Source organism: Abramis brama (assembly GCF_963993115.1).
Source record: "Abramis brama genome assembly, chromosome: 2".
In the NCBI taxonomy this organism is placed as follows: Eukaryota; Metazoa; Chordata; class Actinopteri; order Cypriniformes; family Leuciscidae; genus Abramis; species Abramis brama.
Window position 1 is genome coordinate 27586214 of NC_139964.1, and position 23076 is coordinate 27609289.

Genomic DNA, 23076 nt, shown 5'->3' on the forward strand with positions numbered 1-23076 from the left:
CAAGAGTCGTTGTTAGACGGCAGCTCGTGGCCTAATGTCTCTGTAATCTGGCATGTTCTTCTGTGTCTTCTTAAAATAATAGCAAACATACAAGGAGCCAGTAATGAAAAAACTACTCTCACTATTGTCCCACATGTTGTATGTGTGTTTGAACAGAAGAAGTAAAAAAAAACACACAAAGACAAGTCAATGTTTTTTTTTGTTTTTTTTTATACATTCTCTGTTTGTATATGTCAAAGAATAAACACAACAATTATGAAACGAAATTAGCCTATAAATCAGGGCGTAAACACAGAAGACATTGATTGGAGTGTGTCGCCAAATATTCAGATTAATATTAATGTTGATTCTTGGTCCTTCTAAATTTTTGGATATTTATTTACATTATTGTAAAGAACTATTAAAAAGAATGCAGTGATAAAAATGCAACGCTCAACATTGTATTTTATTCTATATAATAATAAACACGTAAATGTTTTTCATTTCTTTCATTTCAATAAGCAATTGTCCCAAAGGAAACAAACTGCAATATCCAGCTTCAAAATGAGCTAGAATAACAAACAGAAGTGATGAAAACTATTTAAATTTAAACCATAAAAAGACAGCAGCAGCAATAATGAGCAACAGTAAGACACAAATCAGCACACACTTGCATTTCTTACTCAGACAGGTTTCACTCTGCACTGGCAGAGGTGTGTGTGGCTGAGGTGTGCGTGGCTGAGGTGTGCGTGGCTGAGGTGTGTGTCTTGCTGGGACATGAGGATGATATGCCGTAGGTATGTCTATGGACACATACTGAGAAGGATTGGGTGAATTTGTGCGGATGAGTCCTCTGAGGAATTCCTCACGCCTTAAACCTTTAATGCCTTTAATGATCTTAATGAGTTCAATGCTAATGCAGTAAGTGTGATTCTGGTCAAAATTCCCTAGATCTGAGTGCTGTGTCACATAAATGCTCTCAAATCTTTTCCCCCTTGAGTTAAACAAAACTATGATGCGATCTTTGTTGCTGTCATCTGATCGTCTAGTGTAATTCACAGTGACATATTCAGGCAGCGAGCCAGGCTTGTGCAGGTTGCCCACCTCATAGTATGGTAGGTTAGTGTAAGGAAGAAGTCTTTCCCTGTTATGGAATAGGTGGAAACCAAAAGCGCCATTTTTTGGGTTGCAGAGTGCAACCATACGACTGTTGGAGTCAATCTGAACACATTCATGAGCAAACCACCACAGCAAGATCAGACCGTGTCTGGGAGGAGGCTGACCGAACTTGGACTCTTTCAGATCAGACAAATTATTCAGGGTCCTCATCGTGTTCCTGACAATCCTGTTGGAAAAACAGTGCACTTGTAATGCAATAAATGTTATAATATTATGTTTTTTATGTAAAATATACAAATACAGGGACAACTGCAAAATGTAAAACCAAGAAGCAACAGAAGTCAGTTCGACCTCATTTAAATCACACTCAAAAAAATGATTCAAGGCCTTCTTAGGTATGACACATTTAAATTGTGTTCACTTTATTTAAATATATCTAATTAGGAATAAAACGTATATATATTTAATAAGTCTAACGTAAAATGTATAAATAGTGTCATCTATGAGATTTAATTTAATTTGGTTAACTCAAATTTATTTGGCTTCGGAGAGCGCCATTTGCGCATGTGCAAGACAAGCTCAGAGAAGAACATGCTCAGAGGATGTGGCCGCCATCTTATCGTCTGCCGCCGCAAGGACTGCAACGTCGTATTCGTTATTGGTAAGTATTATCTTGCTTGAGTATTTGTAATAAAGAATTTACCTCACTGTAAGAGGATGTGTAACTTATATCATAATTTTGAGTGAAATATGCAACAGCAGTGAAAGTTATGCGAGGTGAATTGTTTTAAGTGTCCCTTCGATAGCTTAACTTACTCACGCAACGTGCAAATTCTGTGTTAGACCAGTCTAACGATCCCGAATTTGACTGTAACTGTGCAAAATTGGTTCTTAACTTATTGGCTTGCTAGCTGGATTGATATATCCGTCATAAAATGAATTGGAGGCTTGCTATCGCCGCGATTGTTTCGGCGCCGAGTCTATTTTTAGCTGCGTCACTCACTCACGCTGAATTGGCCACAGTGCGTTTTTCTTGATCAAATTTGACCTGCCTAACATGAAAAATAAGACATTTCACCATACAATCATGAAAGTGAGGTGTTCCGTGTTTCACAATCGCCATATGACATTAAGCGCTGTGGGGGAAAAATACACGACAGGCCTTTTTTGTTCAAAGGCCTGTTTAAATAATTAAAACTAGAAGTACATAAGGTAGAACGTATATATCAATATTAGATTACTTTTATCATGTAAACTACCTATTTACAACATCGTAGCTGAGCTGTCCATGGTAAATCAGAGCAAGTGACAGACGGGTAGCCTAAGTTACATCAGTCAGAACACCTGAAAAATGTGACAGAATGGACGATGGTCGTCTGTTTTTGCAGTAAACACGCTATTTGATTAACGCTATAAAACGCATAGCCTATTTGTTGAAATTATCGATCTATGTATTCTGTAAACTCCCATTCGTTTCTCAAAAAAATAGGCATCTATCTATCTATATATATATATATATATATATATATATATATATAACTGATACGCAAAAATGACTTTTTATATCATATTATACGCCATCAAAGTGCGTATGTAATATATATATATATATATATATATATATATATATATATATATATATATATATATATTACATACGCACTTTGATGGCGTATAATATGATATAAAAAGTCATTTTTGCGTATCAGTTGCACGATGAAACACAATGCATGCTATAGATAGATATAGACAATTGTACCAAGTAAACATTTAAAATTATTTTAAAATCAATTTAATTACTTGAGAGAATTGTAAAGTGTCATATTAAGGGATTAGTTCACCTCAAAATGAAAATGTCCTGATAATTTACTCACCCTAATGTCATCCAAGATGTTCATGTTTTTCTTTTTTCAGTGGAAAAGAAATTAAGTTTTTTGAGGAAAACATTAAAGGATTTTTTTTTTTAGAAAACGAACGGCCGATCGTTTCGCTAGATAAGACCCTATTCCTCAGCTGGGATCATGCAGAGCCCTTAGAAGCACTTCAGAGCCCTTAGAAATTGCATTGATTTGGACTTCAACTATTTGGTTACCGTTGAAGTCCATTGTGTGGAGAAAAATCCTGAGTTTTCCTCAAAAAACTTATTTTCTTTTCCACTGAAGAAAGAAAGACATGAACATCTTGGATGGCATTGGGGTGAGTAAATTATCAGGAAATTTTCATTTTGAGGTGAACTAATCCCTTAAGTGAACGAGTTAGGTAAAACAGAACCATGTATACAAAAAGCATATTTTCATGTGAGTACTGGTTCCCACTCCTAATCAACATCTTCTCTTTCACAGTTTTATGAACATGACCAGGTGAACAGCAACCTCCTATTTATATTAAGTCATATTCAAATATTCTGATTTAGGCTCCTTGTGTCATTTTTTAAATATGGTATCTTATAATACTTTTTTATTCTTCTTTTTAGGATTGTGAATGTGGCAGTGCAAAGAATGTGTCCATCGAAACTAGCTAGCAGGTATTTGTTGCAGCATTTTAGGCAGACTCATCTGTGCTTTAGTGGCAGTTTTCGCTATCCATGTCCATACACAGATTGCCCATGCACGTTTAGTATATGTAGTAAGCTTCTTAATCACATGTACAAAAAACATGCTAAACAGGAAACTCCAAAGCCAGAAGAATTAACAACATTCCAGTATCATGTGTGTTCATGCATGGAGCTAGCAACAGAAAGATTATTTTCAACACATAAATGGACATGTCAGGCATAATGAAACAGTTCAGTGTATGTTTGTAGGATGTGCATTTGAAAGTAATATTTACAGGACATTTAACACCCACAGATACCGGAAACACAATCTACATTCCACATTCATTAATAGACTTCAAACCCATTGTCGTCAGCCAATGCCCATGATAGAGGTGTTCAAGAATCAATGGCCAGCTCTTTTTCAGCAGAGTGAAGTAAGTAAACATGTTATGTAGTGTTTTATTTTAGTCGTTATTAGGTTCTTTTCGTAGTAAGAAATTGTTTTTTGTTGTTGTTTTTTTTTCTATTTTGAAGGTGAACGCAGTTCATGCAGATCACTACGAAGCCACTGCAATCAATGTTCCTACAGCTGGACCACTTTTCAGATAAACTGATGCAGATCTTCAAGAGCAAAGGAGGAGTGAAGGGGCAAAAGATCAAAAACGCCCTGGCGATCACAGACTCTGTTAGTATAAATGCATGCAATGTCTTTTGTTTTGTCTAGTTATTCTACAGCTTTCTGCATTTGGCTAATTTCAGTCTTGATTTCCCCCTGCTGTAGTGTGACAACATAAACATCAGGAGAGAGTGCACCCTGAAAGGCCTGATGATCTACCCGACTGAATATCCAGACTCTTTCTTCAAGGAGTATGTGGTAAGTGATTATTATGAATATAACAACAATTCTGTTAATACTTTTATATTTTAAAAGAATATATGATTGATTATTATTAAATGCTCAATTTTCATTTTCATTTCACAATAAAATATGTATTAGTGGAATAATAATATTTTGTTTTATTCATTTTAATAAAATAATATTTTTAATAGTAATAATTTTGCAGGGGTAATAACTTTGTGTATGCCTTTCATTGTTCATCTGAACACAATAGAATTTGTAGAAGTTTTCAGATGTGTATGTCTATGTCTATAAAATGGAAATAAATGGCAGCCAACAATGTAATAGTAAAAGTGAAAAGTAGCAATGCAATTTGCTGATTACTTTTAAAATATAAAGGGTCAAATTCACCTGGGCTTAACCAAAGTGTTTTGTGTGTTGTCCAGGCCACTGAGGATGCAGAAAATGAAATCCCAAACACAGTCATGGGGATTTACAAAATCCAAAGAGGAGATTGTACAGAAGACATAGGAGTTGTGATCGAGGGCATTAAGGTTTTGAGGGACCTAGACTGTGTGATCCTGGCATTCATCATGCTGTTTGGTCTCATTTATGCTCTTGATCTTAATTTTCCTGACAACTTCAAGTACACCTTCAAGTTTATCCAGAAAATCCTAATGAACAATTTTTTTTTTAACACACAATTTCTTTTTTCTTTTTTTTACACACTTTTTTTTTTTTAACACTCTTTCATGCTTTTTCTTACACACTTTTTGTGTGTATTTCTACTTAGTCGTTCTTGTCTTTAGGGATAGTTCACCCAAAAATGAAAATTCTGTCATAATTTACTGATCCCGGGGTTGTTCCAAACCTGTATAAATCTATTTGTTCTGTTGAACACAAAGGAAGATGTGTTAAAGAATTTGGGAAACTTAACAGTTCTGGGCCACCATTGACTTTCATAGTTGTTGTTTTTTCTTCCTACTATGGAAGTCAATGGTGGCCCAGAACTGTTCAGTTTCCCATATTCTTTAACACATCTTCATTTGTGTTCAATAAGAACAAAGACATTTGTACATGTTTGGAAAAAGGCTTTAAAATGTGTACTTGCATTTTTCTAAGTACTTTTCACATTAAATAACTATTGCACTATTGAGTTTTAAATAAAAACATCTCGATCAAGATTTGTCTCTTGTCTCTATGGGGTACAAAATAAGGATTTCCTAATTGATTTTTCAATGAAATGTTCTAATTTAAGTTTAAGAAGCTTAAAACTTATTTTTAAATGTATCCATTTCATTTAAACTATTTGATCAAAATTGAGTTGGACCAACTCATTTAAGTTGCTCATAATTGAGTTGGACCAACTCATTTAAGTTGGTCAAAATTGAGTTGGACCAACTTAATTACATTTCATTGCATGAATTAGTTTTTTGTAAGTTGGGGCTACACATATTTATTGGATGGAAATCCTGCCATCAATTAAATTGAGTTTGTCCAATGAGTCATTTTTTTGAGTGCAGTTCATTTCATCATTTGTTAAGTCTGCAGAATTGGAACGCCTGTTATTCATAAAGTGCATCACTGATCATGTTGATCATTAATCACATGTTGATCACATGGTCATTTAGTAAATGTCTGGGGTAATGGTGATGAATGCTACCAATAAGAGTGTACTTAGCTCTGTTTAACAAATTTGAATCTATTCAGCAGATTTACTCTCAAAAGCAGCACATCAAAGTCTGTTTTGACCAAGACCAAACAGCAGCCTCACACACATGTGGTTTATGGGGACTCGACAACAACAAAAACCCACCGTTTAGTATGTATTTTTTTAAGACACAGGAAGTGCCCTCTGTAAAAAGTAATATGCCATATCTACTCGATAAAATTTTGGCAACAGATTACAAGCAATATTATTAATTAAATTATAAAAATACATTAAATCTCTCTTATTAACCATACTGACTTTATTTATGTAATTTGTCTACAGTTCTTTTTGAGAATTAACAGAAGTTTAGATGTTAAAGTCCCTGTAAAGTCAAAATTAATTATGTGTTCTGAGTTTGTCACACCACAGAAAAATGTGTTATTAGCCACCCAGCCAAATTTGAATGATAAAAAAGCCGGCAAGTACATAAAATAAGCTATCAAAATCTTGAAAAAATGAGCAGTAGTCTCTGCTCTCAAACGCTGGGGGCGTGTCCGCTGGCTGCGCTGAAACCACGCCCACTCGCGGGAAAGCTGCCGTCGCCACACTCAACTGTCTGTCACCGCTACAGCCAGAATGGATGCTCCTAGCAGCTTAATTTGTTTTACAAAGCCATACATGTTCAAGCCTGGACTACCTACTGTAATTATAACATAAGCACACAAGGCAACTTACACTCATTGGTGGGCACGCACTGCCGACGATGGCACCAGTTGTCGGCGCGACGGGAGGATGATCGCCGAGGCGGGAGATAGTCAGTCCGGCCCCATTCACCAGTAACAGCGGATTATCAGTGAATCCCAGTTGTCTCCGACGAAAGTTTATAAAACTAACTATCCCGTTTAAAATGATCACTACAGAGGCGGGTTTTGGCGGTGATCCTCGACTCTCCATCAAGGTGGCTCTTCACAAAATTAATCCACCTCTTGTTGATATGATAGTTTTTCGGAAATTTAAATAAGGACACCGATCTGTTTTGTACGTGATCGCATCCAGGTAATACGCATTTCCGTGACGAAGGCATAGCTAGCTAGCAAACTGTAGGATGTAGTAACTAATAGTAGGCTACTGACAGTAACTCGCGATCGGCAAACTGACGTGAATGTGCTATATTGTTAGGGGAGGGGCCAGCGTCAGGGGCTCCAGTGCGTCATCAAGTAGGGGCGTGTCCAGGAGCTCAGGGGCTTCAGTGCGTCATCGAGCCCCCGTTTTAGCCCCGCCCGAAAAATCCGGAACACAGCAATGGTGAAAAACTGTTTAACGGTCTAACTCCACAATTCAGTACTTCGCAGTTCACAGTCTTTGTAATATGATTCAGCAATACATTTCTAACATTTATAATGTGTTTAGAATTTTTTTTTAGAATTGCCTTTACAGGGACTTTAATGGTTTTATATTTTTATAAAATATGTGGTCACCATTATGGTGCTCAGTGTTTCCTTTAGTTGGGCAGTTTGACTCATGCTTTTTATGTCAGTTTGTGGCTTTTGTTATGGTGTTTGCTAAAGCATGTAAATTGTTGCTATGAAAACCATAAACAAATTCATCTAAGGCGATGGCTGAAGTCAGTTGTAGTTCTTGTGTTTCTCTTTCCTTCTGTGATTCTGCTTGTTATCATCAGGTGTCTTCAATGTTGGCAATAAAAAATAAAGAGTTCTTATAATTCATCTTTGACGTCTGTCTGTTATTCAGATATTTTTGTTTAAATTTTACTCATTTTAAATGGTTAACTTTTAAGGAATTCATTTTGATTAATTCTTACTCAATTCTTATTTGTTAAATTTAATTAATACATCTTAATTCATCTTTGACATCTGTCTGTTATTCAGATATTTTTGTCTAAATTGTTTTGTTTAATTGTTTACACTTTTTAAATGGTTAACTTTAAAGGAATTAATAAACTGGCTACAACACATTTACAGACACTAGCCGTGTTTCCATTACAGATTTGCGCAAATGTTTTGCGCTATTATCTAAATATCGATAAAAAACTATTGCGAAATGACGGCGTTTCCATTAACCGATGTTATGCGACTAAAACATCCTTTTTTCTCTCGCGATAAGTCATTCCAAAAATCACGGCAACGGACGTTGGTTTATATAATATCACAGCCACCGCATTAGACATTATTATTATTGTTATTATTAATGGAAGGAGACGTGGCATGTTTTCCAAGCATTAATGGCAGGGAAAGACCCTTATACTGCGAATGACGCATATAAGGAGTTTCTGGGTGTTTCGCCCTCATTTCTGCTCCGAGGATTTGATTGTGGCATTTCTTTGAGATTTAGAATCCAGTATTCCTATAGGCTAATTATTGTTTATTTTATGAATTTAATAAAGAACTCTGTCTCATATTCTGTCCAAACGATCCATGTAGGCTACTTTTGTGTCCATTTGTTTTTCCTTTTTTAACCCCTAATTGAAAAATGAAAAATAAACGGTTGTCTTTTTAAAACGCAAAGTTGAACACCAAAATTTGAATTTGAACTGGCTACACCAACTGCTGCGCAAAAAAGTAAATATCGACGAATTTTCAGATTTTTGTTTATGACTTTTTGCCCCTTTATTAAACATTTAAAATATTCACAAATTAATATGGAAAACATGTCGATTTTACTGGTTTTCTAAGGCCAAATTAGAAACTGTAATTGATGTCTTTCCCGCAGTGCTGAATGAGAAGAGCCATTAATATTATTAATAAACTATTGTTTTCTAAGTGTCGGTTAAAATCACATCTCCATCTCCGCTGTTAAGCAGATGCGCTTTTAGAGAGAAATGCACCTTTCATACGGATTACATAATGAAGGTATTAGCTTTCGATTCTAATTTGTTCGTTTTAAAGTGGACATTTCAAGCTTTAGCCAACATAGGCTATATTTTGTTTCAGTTGTCGCGCTCCAGTTTACGGAGATCATGAAAGTGCGTCTGATTGTTTCTTTTATTTTACAAAAGCACAACGTTTTCTTGTTATTGTGAGTTTACACAAATAAAAGTAGTTGAGAATAATGTATTATTATTTTCTGTATCACCAGTATTTTGAGTATTTTAAGTTGTTTCTAGATAGGAAACATTTTTGATAGGAAAATGCAAGTGTTCGCGGCCGCGCCTCCATGCCATGCAGTGCGCGCTCCACACTCAGCTTTGTTCTTTTTTTGCATAAAAGCGTCTTCTAAATATAGCCTATTAAATGTTATAATAAAATAATATAAAATGATTATTATTTGCGTAGCTATACATGGACCTCAAACACACTGCATCTTCTAAGTCAGGTGACTGTAAATGCGCAAAAACTGTTTCCATTGCAGTTTTGCGAAATATTCCTTTTTCGAATTGCCTGAAAAACCACCTCATGAGAGCGTAAAAACTTTTTTGCGATAAATGGGTTTTTTTGCGAAATTGACGTGTTTCCATTAAGCGTATTTTCAATTCGCAATTTCAATTTGCGCAATTTGAAGGGTAATGGAAACGCGGCTACTGATTACTTACAAAGAACTGAGAAAAACTGATCCTTCAAAATGATTGCAGTGAGACAAAGGGTTACTGTCTGGTTCACTATCTTTGTGGGGACTCTCCATAGACTTAATGGTTTTTATACTGTACAAACTGTATATTCTGTCTCCTTACAATAACCCTACCCCTAAACCTACCCATTACAGAAAACTTTCTGCATTTTCACATTTTCCCAAAAATATAATTTAGTATGTTTATTAACCCATTTCTCTCATGGGGACCGCTGGCTGGTCCCGACAATGGAGATGATCTCAGGTTTTACTATCCTTGTGGGGACATTTGGTTCCCACAATGTAATATAAACCAAACGCACACACACACACACACACACACACACACACACACACACACACACACACTGTATATAAAAAAGGATACATCTTACCTTGTGATAGTGATAGTGATACACCTTTGGCCTTTTGCACTGACTGCCTCATTTATATGGCATGACAACAGTGCATACTTGCTGATGTCACTGAACTAACAGGAAGTACTCTACAGGTTTTACATGTTTTGCTGTTTTGATAAACAGAAACTCACAATGCAGAAAGCAAAACTTATGCAGAAAACAAAGGGACAGTACAGAAGGAGATTTACATTAAATACTTTATATTAAACTAATGTCTCAGATCTCATATTCAGATTTCATTGTAATAAATCATTACAGTTTTTCTGAACTGCTAAAACACATTTCTTGAAACCATCACTCACTTTCTCAAAACCTTAAACATAAAAACCAAATTTTCAAACCACATTCACTCACATTCATTCATTTGGGACTCTGTGATATAAGAGTCCCAAAATTGACTCAAAATGTTGCACTGAATGTTGATACCAATAATGGATGATAACAATATAAGAGGGAGAGAAGGAAGAGTATGTGTAAAAGAGGTGGTGAACAAGCAGGAAGAGGATGAGGATGAGGAAGAGCAGGTGTGGAGAATGTTGTCAAGACTGGATCTTTAGGATTTTTCCCTTTGCCTGCAGAGACGACATTGTCTATGATGTGGAGAAACTCCTCCAGCCCGACCAACATGAAGACGCGATGCTGAAGCAGAATTAAATCTCTCTCACTGACCTTGATTTTGCAAGTTGCACAACTCTTCTGAGTGACTATAACATGCCTTACGAAAAAGAAGTATACTTCAAGTTCATTTTTATTAAGTATACTTAAGTAATGTTCAAGTATATTTTAAAGTATACTTTATGTAGTAAGTATACTAATATCAATGTGTACTTGTAGTAAACTTGTAAGTGTACTATTTGCTTAGGACTAAATTGGCCCACTTTTAGTATATAAAAGTATACGTTTAAGTGTACTTTAAATGTAACAGTATAAACTTTAAGTACACAACTAGGTTTCTCATTTGTAATGCATCTGTACTAAAAGTGAACTTATAAGTATACTAGTAGTTTACTATTTTAATACTAGTACATTTTTTAGTTTATGAAAGAACACACTGAAGTAGTTTATACTGCAAGTATACTTGTAAGTTTTCTTTAAGTGAACATAACATTATACTTAGTTTACTATTTATATACTATTCTTGCAGTGTACTACTATGTTCAAATAGATATTATTTTTTATACTTTAAAAATACCTTTAACTGTACTTTAATAAAAAATAAAAAAATGTATTAGCTTCATGCATCCTTTTTTATCAACACTTGAATGTCGGTAAGTTTCATAAAGAAAGTCAACATTTTAAACAAAAAAGTTGAGAAAATCATATTTTTGTCAAAGCCTTGACCAGATTCAGAATGATGATCAAAACAGATGGAGTAGATCGAGTCCAACACCCTCAAAGCTTCACAGTCGTTTTCTCTTCAAGAGTTCGACATTTCATATTAAGCAGTTTTGATTCACACGTTGTTTAATGTTTGATGATCACGTTATTTTACATTTGTGTGAGCAATCTTCTATCACTTGTTTCAGCTTCTTCTTCTCCTGCGTTAAGATCCGGAGATTCTGTACTAGAAGATGTGTCATAGCGCCCCCTACCATATAACAGTGAAAACATGGATAGCTGGAAAATTCAGTCAATGGTGGGAAAAAGTACCCTGGTAATCGAGTTCTCGTGAGAGCACAAGTTGAATTTGCTCAGCAAGTTACTCTGGTGTCGAGTAATGATGCTCATTAAATATGCCCCTCGATCTGAGCTGCACCAATCACATCGGGTTATCTGATATAGGCGGGCCAGAGGCGATATGACGACAGCGCTGTGACGTCGAAGTCATTAGTAAACATTGCAAGATGGCTATGGATGAACACCAGTTGTTTGAAACGGCTTTGGCCGCTACAATGAAAGATTTAGACTTTTTATCTAAAAGAGGAACAGAAGACGGCGCTCAAATCGTTCCTTTGCAAGAAGGGTGTTTTTTCTGTTTTGCCGACCGGATACGGTAAGAGTCTAATCTACCAGTTAGCTCCGCTGGTAGCTAAACGATAACTTGTTGTGATTGGTCGTAGTGTTATCCAATTGCGTGCAGTGAGATTTTCAAATGCACGCTTGGTGCCGCCCCTCGAGCTGGCCGATTTTCATTAGTCAACGCCAGACCATTAATCTTTTAGATTTAGGTCTGGATTTCCAGGCTAACAGAAAAGTAGAATTAGAGTAAATTCCTGTACACTAACAGTGGACTATATGAAAAATTATATATAAAAAAGTAGGCTATATTTAATAGGCTACTCGATCAAAAGAGTTAACACAACTACAAGCCAAGTATACTTTGAATACTTAATTATAGCCTACTTTTAAGTATGTCTCGTTCAAAATATTGAGTACAAGTACAGGCCAAATATACTTGGACTTTTCTCTCAGTACAAGTCAAGTACACTTAAGTGTAATTTTAAGTATATTTCTGAGAACCACATAAAGTATATTTCTGAGAAGTATATAGACTGAAAGTATACTTTCTTATTTTTAGTTTAAAAGAAGTATACTAAGAAAACACTTGAAAAAACTTATTTTTTGTAAGGGATGTTTTTCATTTAAAGTTTTTTACTGTAACCTTTTTGGCTTTTTCAGTTGGGTCACTGTATTTTCACAGCTGAATATACAGACATTCGATGGGCCTACTATACAATATCCATTACAATACTACAATTGCAGTTCATACCATTTATTCACCTTACTATACGCTGTAGCCACATTGGACCAGTGGTTTGGGAAATGGATGGATGGATGATTCGGCTGCGGGCGCCATTTGAAGGGTTGCCAAAAGCTCCATTTGCAGGGTTTCAGAAAGCAATTATATGTCCATTGGAGTCAATTTGAACACATTCATGAGCAAACTAAGATCAGACCGTGTGTTTGGCTGACCAAACCTGGACTCTCTCAGATCAGACAAATTATACAGGGTCCTCATCATATTAATTCTGCTGGAAAAAAAAATGTAAAGAACACAACTGGGTTTACTCTAACAATGGCGCACTTGTAATGCAAAGAAGTATATTTTTTAATATCACACCGAAAAAATGCAAAAACCAAAAAGCAGGCGAACTTCAGTTAAATCCGCTCATTTCCTCATTGGAGAACTCTGCAGAATTATTCAATATTTGGGATAATTTGATGGGGTTTTCAGATCAGCTCGCAACTAACATTGCCTTTTCAAATCCATTCAGCAGACCTTCTTTCAAAATCAGCACATTAAAGTTTGTTAGGTCCTAGACTATGACCGAAACACATCTGCAGACATTGATCACACAGAAATATAAGAACAAAGGCTGAAACTCTATGAATCTTGTAGTAAGATAAACGGTTAAGCTGTAAGTTGGAGTAAAATGTTAAATAAAAGCAAAGATTCTGATTCATAATTTATGTTTTTAAATAAATAAAAAGGTCTCTCGAAAGGGACTATTCAGTGCTCTCACCGTGTCTCTGATAATTCTGCATTTGAAAAAGATTGTTGTATCCAGCAGTTCCTTATTTATCAGCTTCATTCATTTATCAGAGTGTCTCGTGTGAGGTCAAAGACGTCCTCAATAATAATCAGCTATGAGCGCATTAAATGAATCCACCCTGCCCTGCAGAAGTGATGGCAGTGTAATGTTGCCTTTTGAGGGTGGAGCAAAGATCTGCAAACAGAAACTGATGCTGCTCCATGCCAGATATTTGCATGAGCAGAAGAACTGACAGGCTAATGTGAGTTAAGTGGAATTAGTTTGGTTTAATATTATGAGCATTTCTTTTCTGTTTTTTGCTTCTCTTTTAACACTAAAATCATCTTGTCATCTTGCAGAAGAGATGCATTTACAAAAAAAAGAGAGAAATCACATATTTAATAAAAAAATTAAATTAATAAGCAAATTAATCAAAATTTGTGTTAACAAGACAAATGATGACAGAAGAGAAGTGAGTCTTTGAAACTTCGATTCAACTGAACCAATTGATTCGCAAAATGAATCTTCGAGCCCCCGAAACTCCGCACGCCGACGACATCTGCTGCTTTACTGCCGTTTTAAGGAGAAAATGCTCAGCAATGGTGTTGACATGAATTTGCACATGAGTTGTCTTAAAAAACATTAAATTGTCATTGTCATTAAAAACACCACATAGACATTTAAACAACATTAAAAGCTGGATTTTCACCACAGGGGGACTTTAAATTAGTGCTGTAGCGGTGCGTCGATGACGTCGACGTCATATTTTTTGCGTCGACGCTTCTTTATTTTTTTTGTACCATTCCCGGAGGTACAGCTCGCCACACACACACCGCCCGCCGTGTTATTCTGTCATGTTTTCTCCCTTTCTTTCCAAACCGCGACAAACGCCAGTCTCCTTTCTCTGCAGAATGTGATAAATCCGCTCAACCAATCACAGCGCACCATTCCACGCATTGTAAACAGTAACGGCGGCGCTTTGAATACACCCGGCATCCTAGTTTTCCTGGGGCCTGTACCATGAAGCCGGATTAGGTGGCTAGCCAGCTATGTTTCAGCTTAGTTTCCGCCAACCCTGGGTTTTAGGTACTATGAAAGTAGCTCGACTTTAATCGGTGTTCGTTGCCATGGTATCTTACGCTGCACGGCTAACCTGCACCGGGGCAGGTTATGTTCTGGATTCAAGATCTCAGACCGAAGTTTGACCAATCAGCTGAGAGCAAAGAAACATATAGGTGACGTAACTTATTCCAAGTGTCTGTTACAATGACTTCACCTTTTCTTCCAAATCCGGTGGACATCTCAGCGCAAATTGTTTGACGAGCACTTCGTAGAGAAAGAGTTTTTAGCCAGACAAAATCCCCTTGCCTTAACTGATAGTTACTTGTATGAAAGATACAGATTTTCCACGGAAGGAATGTCTTATCTTTGCGAACTTCTTGAGCCGCACATAAAGAATTTAACACGTCGAATTCATGCACTTACTGTACCGCAAATATTGCGTTGCATTTTTTTTTTTTTTTTGCAAGTGATACATTCTTGCACGGTGGGTGACGCACAGAAGCTAGGAGAAAACATATGTTTGTCGAACCATTCGCAAGGTGGTCCTCGCTCTGCAGGAGTACATGAAAAGTTTAACTAATAATGTTCCCCGGACATTTATCGACCACGTCCATAAAAGAGGGCTTTTATAAAATTGCCGGTAAGATATATTGATAGGGTGACATCACATGAACACTTTTTTTTTCTCAAAAAGCAAATTTCACAAATGTACTATACAATACAATACATGTTAAGAATTATTTTGAATCTTTTTTATTATTCTTCTGATAATCTTATGATAGGATTCCCAAGTCATTGCAACATGTATGCAGTCTATTGCTCCAATCTCCACTGCTCTAGGGGAACATGAGGCAGATTATGTTAATAGGAAGTCCTATCACAGCCTTAATGTTCAGGTAGAGATGATGTGAATATGTGAGATGATTATTTTCTGTGAGATGAATCTTTAAATTAATAGTAACTTTAACAGATATAACAATGATCTACTAAACATTTCATCTGCAGACGACTTGTGGTCATGAACATATGATCAAGTTTGGATGTCAAATGGCCTGGCTCCAGTGCTTGTCTCACAAATTTCCCATGAGTCTGTGTTGTGTCAGCGCTTTGAGGAAAGCAAGTTAAATTTGGTACAGTACAAAACACTGTTCATTTAAACTGAGATAGAAAAACCTACACAATAACCCCCTATCATGACCCTCAGACAGGGCCACAGCACCACTTCAGTGTGGCCCTCAGTAAAACCAGAGTGAAGATAGAGATGACCTTTGGCATCCTAAAGGCACATTTCAACTGTGTTCGGCGCTTCAGAGTCACCAGAGCGGGCATCACAGATAGTGGCTGTATGTGCCATTCTGCACAATATAGCCACCAGTAGAAAGGAGCGAGAAACAACACAAAACCAGCTTCTCCCCGATGAAACTGACCCGATCACACTTGACCACCCAGCTGGTGCAGATGTAGATGCAATCACCATACAATATTACACTTAATAAAAGCACATTGAAACTGCAGATATGTCTCAAACTGTTTTATTGGTTTTGTGGGATGGGAGGGAGAAAGAGAGCAAGAGAAAGTTGCATTAATAAATATTCATACTAAAGTGTTACTTGGTTAAATAAGTTATACTATATATACTATATAACTATATACATACTGAGATCAGTTTTATCCAGCTGTTTGATTTTGTTTGGAGCCTCCTCAGCTCACAGTCAGCTCCTTTAGTGTGCAGTCTAGTTCAAGACTCCTTTTGTACAGGGCCCTGACTGAGTCTGTTTCCACCTGAAACATAATTCCACCACAAACATGATCATTACAAGTTTTCTGGAGGCTCATCAAATCACAAAAAGTTCCTTGACTTCCTACAAACACAGGACTGACTGTAATTTATGTCAAGGGTTTTAAATCCTTACACATTTCTTCTGAAGCCCATTGAGGTAGAGGCCTCAGTTTCTGGGTCAGGTTGTGAAAAATCCTACAAAAGAGATGTGTAAGGGCCAGTCTCTTTTTTTATGCCACACATTCAAATGTTTGCCATAATAAAAAGCCCAGTGCATTCACATCAGCAACTGTCTGAGAACACACAGACAGAGTGTCTTCATCATTTGCTTCACCCTAATAGTGTGTGTGTGTGTGAATGTGTGCTAGCTTCAACAGGGACCCTGTATTTCCCTCTACTGCAGAACATACAGTCAGCCATATTTAAAACTTAAAAGTAGTAATGTATTGCACACGTACCCAGTGTTACTTGCTTAGAGGAGCCAGCACCAGGGTCAGATTGTACAGCACCTGTAATCCCATCCATAATCGGCCGTCCCTTATTGCCTACTCAGAGCCAACTCCTCTGCCACAGTGTATTCTGGTTTTCTGAATTTAACTCTTTATTTCTGTTTGCTGCAAACAAGTGTGATAAAATGTTCACAAAAGTAATAAAAGGTTGTGGTAAATACTCTTTGAATTAACTCCTTGAAATAACCTTTGAATTATATTTTTATATTTTGTCTTTATCTGCTGCCAAGAACATTTGGAGTTGGGGTTGCATCTAAAAATCAATGAATATTAATCTTTCTTAGTACATACATGCACATTTTTTATATATTATAAAAATAAGCTATAGGCTATATTACACATATAGGCATACATATATACATACATAATTTTACATAAATATAGAACGTATTTGTTTAACTTACACATTAACAATCAGCAATCTTTCTCCAACAGTCTTCTCTTGCTTTGGCAGCAGAGAACGTATTGTTTCGAGCTTGAAATACATATTTAAATTCATCGTAATTATGAATGATTATCTCTTGCTCCTCCGCAGAAAAATATATCGCTCTCGCTCTACCCGCGATTGGTTGTTCAGTGTCGACGTCACTCTTTTATGTGCACGCGCGCGTGGAGTAATCATAGCTTGAGGATCAAAGCCTGAGTTGACAAAGAAAGTTGATGAGCTGCATCATGGTACCAATAAAGCCTGATTGCATCGGTTTGGTTTTGTCAACTCAAAACTAATCCTGTAACCCCGAGTTTGTTCAGCTACCTTCATGGTACAGGCCCCTGATCTACTTTGCACTTTTTGATCAACAAACAAACAAAAAAAATTATACATTTGACGGCATTGATGAACCTGTGGTGGATTCTGCCGTAGGGAAGAAACGTAATTGCCATCGAAATCTAATCATTTACGTGAGGAGATTAAGAAGATGAGGCACGCGGGAGGAAGAGAAATGCCGACTGTTGCTTGTTCTCACACGACAGCGTCAAACTTATGTCGAATGCTGACACGTTAACCCCAGTGGATCTTTTAAAAAACTTTCAATTTTTGTACTCAAAGTCAACGAAAACCGAGCAGGACCATTTTACAGCTGATCGCCGTCAAAAAATTTCAGAAGGTATTTCTTAGCGATGGATGGCTGATTGAATGTAGCCTATGTTTAGTCCAGTAGGCCTACGTGTCTGTATATAAGATTAGTATTGACCGAGGAGGCTGTCATGTGGATCAACTTACTTTTTGTTGTGTATTTTCAACAGTTTCAATATGAAAAATAGCTTTTATATTGATTCAATGGATTAATTGCATTAAAAAAAAAAACGTGTCATGAATTTATTGCATTTTTGGGGAAAAATAATCTGTTTTTATAATAAATCTTTGAAAATCAAAATCTGGATTTGAATTATTTATGTTATTATAACCTAAATATGCTATGTGAAAGTTTGAAACAGAAAATAGTGGTTTTCATCTTGCCACTTTCTTGGTAAAGAAAACACATTTTTTACTCAAATTAATCTAAATGGATTGATCACGTTTATACTATAATATTCAGAAGTAAACATTGTAGCTGAAAGTGTGTTTATGTCAGAATGTTTATTTTTTAAACCACAACCTTCTAAGTGCTTCTTTTACTGATATATTTAACAATATCTTTTGCATTTCTCATCCAAACAATGTCAAACTTGGCACTGCACTTACTCGTGCCCAGACAGCTGTCCAGTTTGAAATCCATCGGAGAAACGGTTTGACAGAGATATGCGAATAACAGACAGGATAATTAATTCAAATTAGTCGTTAGATTAGTCGACTAATCGATAAAATAATCACCCGATTAATCGTTTAATAAATAATCGTTTACCCCAGCCCTACTTTAAATATAGCCTAAGCAAGCATTTATGGGAAAGCCAATATAAGTTTACACTGTAAGTTAAATCACACAAACACACAAGTCCATTGTTTTGGAGGTTTATGGTGACAATTCTATGTTTGAAATATGTCATAGATAAATTATGGAATAGACAAAAGCCAAAATCTCTTTGTGCAGGGTTGCAGAGCGCAATTATACGACCATTGGAGTCAATATCAATTCATACATCAGCAAACCACCACAGCAAGTTCAGACCGTGTCTGGGAGGAGGCTGACCAAACCTGGACTCTCTCAGATCAGACAAATTATACAGGGTCCTCATCATGTTCCTGACAATCCTGCTGGAAAAAAAGAGTAAAGAACAGGACTGGTTTTACTTCAACTATCACCATTACGTTCACCATCACGTTCATTGTCATTGTCACTGTCATCGTCATCGTCTGCACTACAGTTCCCAGCATTCTCCTTGGCCCACACCTGCAAGTCCTTCATCATTACCCGCACCTGCCAGTCATCATCGTCATTATCATTGTCTTCAGCTGCTGTCTTCATTGTTCATCTGTGTATTTAAGTTCCCTTCATGTCCTGTGTCATTGTTGGTGATTGTTTGTGCACGCTTATATGTGCCTCACATGCTGTTTCGGTCTTGGATTATACTACTGTTGTGCGAATAAATCTTTGTTACTTTATACACGTTGCCTCATTGTCCCCATTGAAGACACAGTAGGTCTTTTAGGTCATTTCTCTTTAAACACACAGTACAGCCCATCTGAGAGATAACTTCAAATATGCTAATGGTTTACTACGTCAGAACTATTTGGTGTAGTTAAAAAATGATATGAAAGCAGCATTATCTGGTGTAAAGTTTAAAATTATACTATATATTATTTTTTAAAAAGCACACACAAAAAAAAGTACACAGAATACTGTACCTTGTTCGTGAGCTTTATATAAAAATGACTACATGTGAGCTTTATATGTTACATTTTCTCTACCTTTATCAACTGTATAAACTAATTTCACAACTTTTACTTGCATTGACATAGCAAGACTTTTTATTTTAGTTGTCCTCTTTCAGAGCTATTTTCTTCTTGCTGTGTAAATTTGTTTAAATTCTTTATATTTTTCAATCTCATAATATTCTGTAGTGAATCACGCTGCTTCTCTCGTACATGAATGAATCTCAGTTTCACTCTGTCACACCTAAACTCCTAAACTCAGGATCAAAGCCTGAGTTGACAGAGAAAGTTGATGATCAGCAACAAAGCCTGGTTGGATTGGTTTTGTCAACTCAAAACTAATCCTGTAACCCTGAGTTTGTTCAACTACCATCATGGTACAGGCCTCTAATAACCTTTGCATGTTTATTTACTCAATATTTGATGGAATGCTAAAAATGGCATAATATTAAATAAATTAAAATACATAAATATACGAAGAAAAAAAAACTTTATTTCCTTATTCATGTATAATTGTATTTTTCTTCACATTTATTTATTTTTTCATTGATCTACTAATGCATTTATTTATTTCCACTTTCATTTTGAAAAAGTAGCTGAAAAAATAGAGATTCATTTTGGGAAAAATAGCTATTCTTTTTGAAAATGTAGCAATTCATTTTGAAAAAGTATCGATTCTTTTTGTAAAAAGTAGCAAATAAATTTAAGGAAAGTATCGATTTATTTTGGGAAAAGTAGCGATTCTTTTTTAGGAAAGTAGTGATTCATTTTGTAAAAAAAAATTCTATTCGTTTTAGGGAATGTATTGATTCTTTTTGAAAAAGTATTGATTCATTTTGGGAAAAGTAGCGATTCATTTTTGAAAAGTATCGATTCACTTTGGTAAAAGTTTCGATTCATTTTAGAAAAAAGTAGCAATTCTTTTTGAAAAAGTTGAATCATTTTAGAAAAAAGTAGCGATTCTTTTTGGAAAAAATATTGATTCTTTTTGGAAAAAGTAGCTATTCTTTTTTTTAAAGTATTTTGGTAAAAGTAGCGATTCATTTTTTAAAAGTATTTTGGTAAAAGTAGCGATTGGACCAATCAACTTTTTCATCTTTGAAAAAGTAGCGATTCTTTTTAGGAAAGTAGCGATTCTTTTTATGAAAGTAGTGATTCATTTTGGGAAAAGTAGCGATTCATTTTTTGAAAAAGTAGCGATACATCTTTGAAAAAGTAGCGATTCTTTTTAGGAAAGTAGCGATTCATTTTTAAAAGTATTTTGGTAAAAGTAGCGATTCATTTTTTGAAAAAGTAGCGATTCATCTTTGAAAAAGTAGCGATTCTTTTTAGGAAAGTAGCGATTCATTTTGGGAAAAGTAGCGATTCTTTTTAGGAAAGTAGCGATTCGTTTTGGGGAAAGTAGTGATTCACTTTTGAAAAAGTATCGGTTGACTTTGAAAAAGTAGCTATTCTTTTTTTAAAAGTATCGATTCATTTTGAAAAAGTATCCATTCTTTTTGGAAAAAGTAGCGATTCTTTTTTAAAAAGTATTTTGGTAAAAGTAGTGATTCATTTTTGAAAAAGTAGCGATTCTTTTTAGGAAAGTAGCGATTCATTTTGGGAAAAGTAGCGATTCATTTTGGGAAAAGTAGGGATTCATTTTTGGAAAAGTAGTGATTCACTTTGGAAAAAGTATCGATTGACTTTGAAAAGTATCGATTCACTTTGGAAAAAAAATATCGATTCACTTTGGAAAAAGTATCGATTCATTTGGGAAAACGTATCGATTCATTTTGGGAAAACGTATCGATTAATTTTTTTAAAAGTTGCGATTCTTTTTAGGAAGGTATCGATTAACTTTTGAAAAAGTAGCGATTCATTTTGGGAAAAGTAGCGATTCATTTTAACCTAACATATTGAATCTTTTTGAAAAATTATCAATTCATTTTGTAAAAAGTAGCAAATTTGGGGGGGAAAGGTAGCAATTCACAGGGAACGCAAAAGTTTTGCGAGATTATAATTATTATAGTTACTAAGTTAACTAGTAGATACTATAGTTACTAAGACAGTTACAATCTACAATCAAAAAAGAAGATTGTTGGATCCAGCAGTTTCTTGCACATATCAGCTTCCAGTGTCTCGTGTGAGGTTAACGACTCCATATAGACGCTCCCAGAGCCTTAAATATGTTTTCAACGGCTCTGGACGCTCCTAATCTGGTTTTAAGTAATAGTCCAATAAATAGTTAATTTATAAAGTTTTAATTATTAATATTTTTCTTACACAAACTCATCGTTTTGCTTCAGAAGGCCTTTATTAACCCCCTGGAGCCGTTTGGAGTTCTTTTATGATGGATGGATGCACTTTTTTGAGTTTTCTTTTTTTTTCTGTTGGTTGCAATCCACTGCCATTAGCTTGGAAGAGCCAGGACATTTATTGATATAACTCTGATTGTATTCGTCTGAAAGAAGATAGTCATATACACCTAGGATGGCTTGAGGGTGAGTAGCCTAAATCATGGGGGTAATTTTCATTTTAAAATGAGCTACTACTTTAAAGACAACTGAGATCTTACAGTGTGACGAGCGATGATCATGTTCGTACAGTCTGACAAGCAACACTTGTAAAGGACAAGGCTTTTATAAATCGCACAGTGAGCACCCAGCTTTATAACAAGAGTTTTACAGACTTCGGTTATAACAGATATGGTATTGTACCCATCACAGAAAACTTCCTGCAGTTTTACATCTTAAAAAAAAAAAAGATTAGCCTATTATATACTGAAGGAGAATTAATTTACACAAACAATTCGAAATTAATGTCCAAAGCAATTTAATTTTAAGCCAAATGAACCACATTTATAATAGATAAGAAAGACAACCAACAAACAACTCAACATTTGTTATCATAAAATGAAACAGAGCATGAATAATATTAACGGGAGAAGGCAGCTTTTTGAAACGTCGATTCCATTTAACCAATCCAAAATGAATCACTCGAAGCGCTCGAAACTCCGCAGGATATTGACACTGACATCTGCTGGTTAAAGTCATTTAGGCTATAAATACATTCAATTCAACTTTTACTGACTTAAATTATTAAAATGACTCGGTATAAGTTACAATCACACGTTTAATACATTTAATACATACCATCCTTATTCCTTACACCTGCACTGACATTTCAAATCAATAGGATGTAACGAAGCCTCGTTAGCTAAAACCACGTGACTGACGCCGCCTTCACACTGGCAGTTGAAATCAGCTCCGTAATACGCAATACGCAGAGGTGGGAGTAAGTCACACATGTGCAAGTCACAAGTAAGTCTCAAGTCTTAACCTTCGAGTCTCAA

At 35.7% G+C, this 23076-nt stretch overlaps 1 protein-coding gene and 1 long non-coding RNA gene across 5 annotated transcripts; one reads left to right on the forward strand and one right to left on the reverse strand.

Annotated features, from left to right (window-relative positions):
- Positions 1-1504: 1504 nt before the first annotated feature.
- Positions 1505-5423, forward strand: LOC311078126 (uncharacterized protein). Of its 2 annotated transcripts, XR_014605061.1 has the most exons (7): positions 1507-1759; positions 3441-3458; positions 3572-3622; positions 3948-4068; positions 4169-4319; positions 4416-4508; positions 4919-5423. XR_014605061.1 is itself a non-coding variant. In XM_084106809.1 (5 exons), exons 1-5 carry the CDS (start codon positions 1701-1703, stop codon positions 4241-4243), a joined length of 324 nt encoding a protein of 107 aa, XP_083962935.1. In that variant the 5' UTR covers positions 1505-1700; the 3' UTR covers positions 4244-4404. The 2 variants fall into 2 exon arrangements, 1 of the variants encoding a protein (XP_083962935.1); XM_084106809.1 differs by lacking the exons at positions 4416-4508; positions 4919-5423 and having other exon boundaries at positions 1505-1759; positions 4169-4404.
- A 9925-nt stretch (positions 5424-15348) lies between these two features.
- Positions 15349-17699, reverse strand: LOC311078241. Of its 3 annotated transcripts, XR_014605087.1 has the most exons (4): positions 16880-17699; positions 16555-16616; positions 16299-16423; positions 15349-16168 (listed from the first exon to the last, which is right to left on the reverse strand). It is a non-coding gene; the product is annotated as an uncharacterized lncRNA (long non-coding RNA). The 3 variants fall into 3 exon arrangements; XR_014605086.1 differs by lacking the exon at positions 16555-16616; XR_014605088.1 differs by having other exon boundaries at positions 15349-16423.
- Positions 17700-23076: the final 5377 nt, after the last annotated feature.

Bases quoted from the DNA above. Each gene is read 5' to 3' on its own strand.
- LOC311078126 (XM_084106809.1), top strand. From the start codon at position 1,701: ATGTGGCCGCCATCTTATCGTCTGCCGCCGCAAGGACTGCAACGTCGT. The intron at 3,623-3,947 runs GTATTTGTTGCA...TAACACCCACAG, and splicing joins CCATCGAAACTAGCTAGCAG to ATACCGGAAACACAATCTAC. The intron at 4,069-4,168 runs GTAAGTAAACAT...TCTATTTTGAAG, and splicing joins CTCTTTTTCAGCAGAGTGAA to GTGAACGCAGTTCATGCAGA.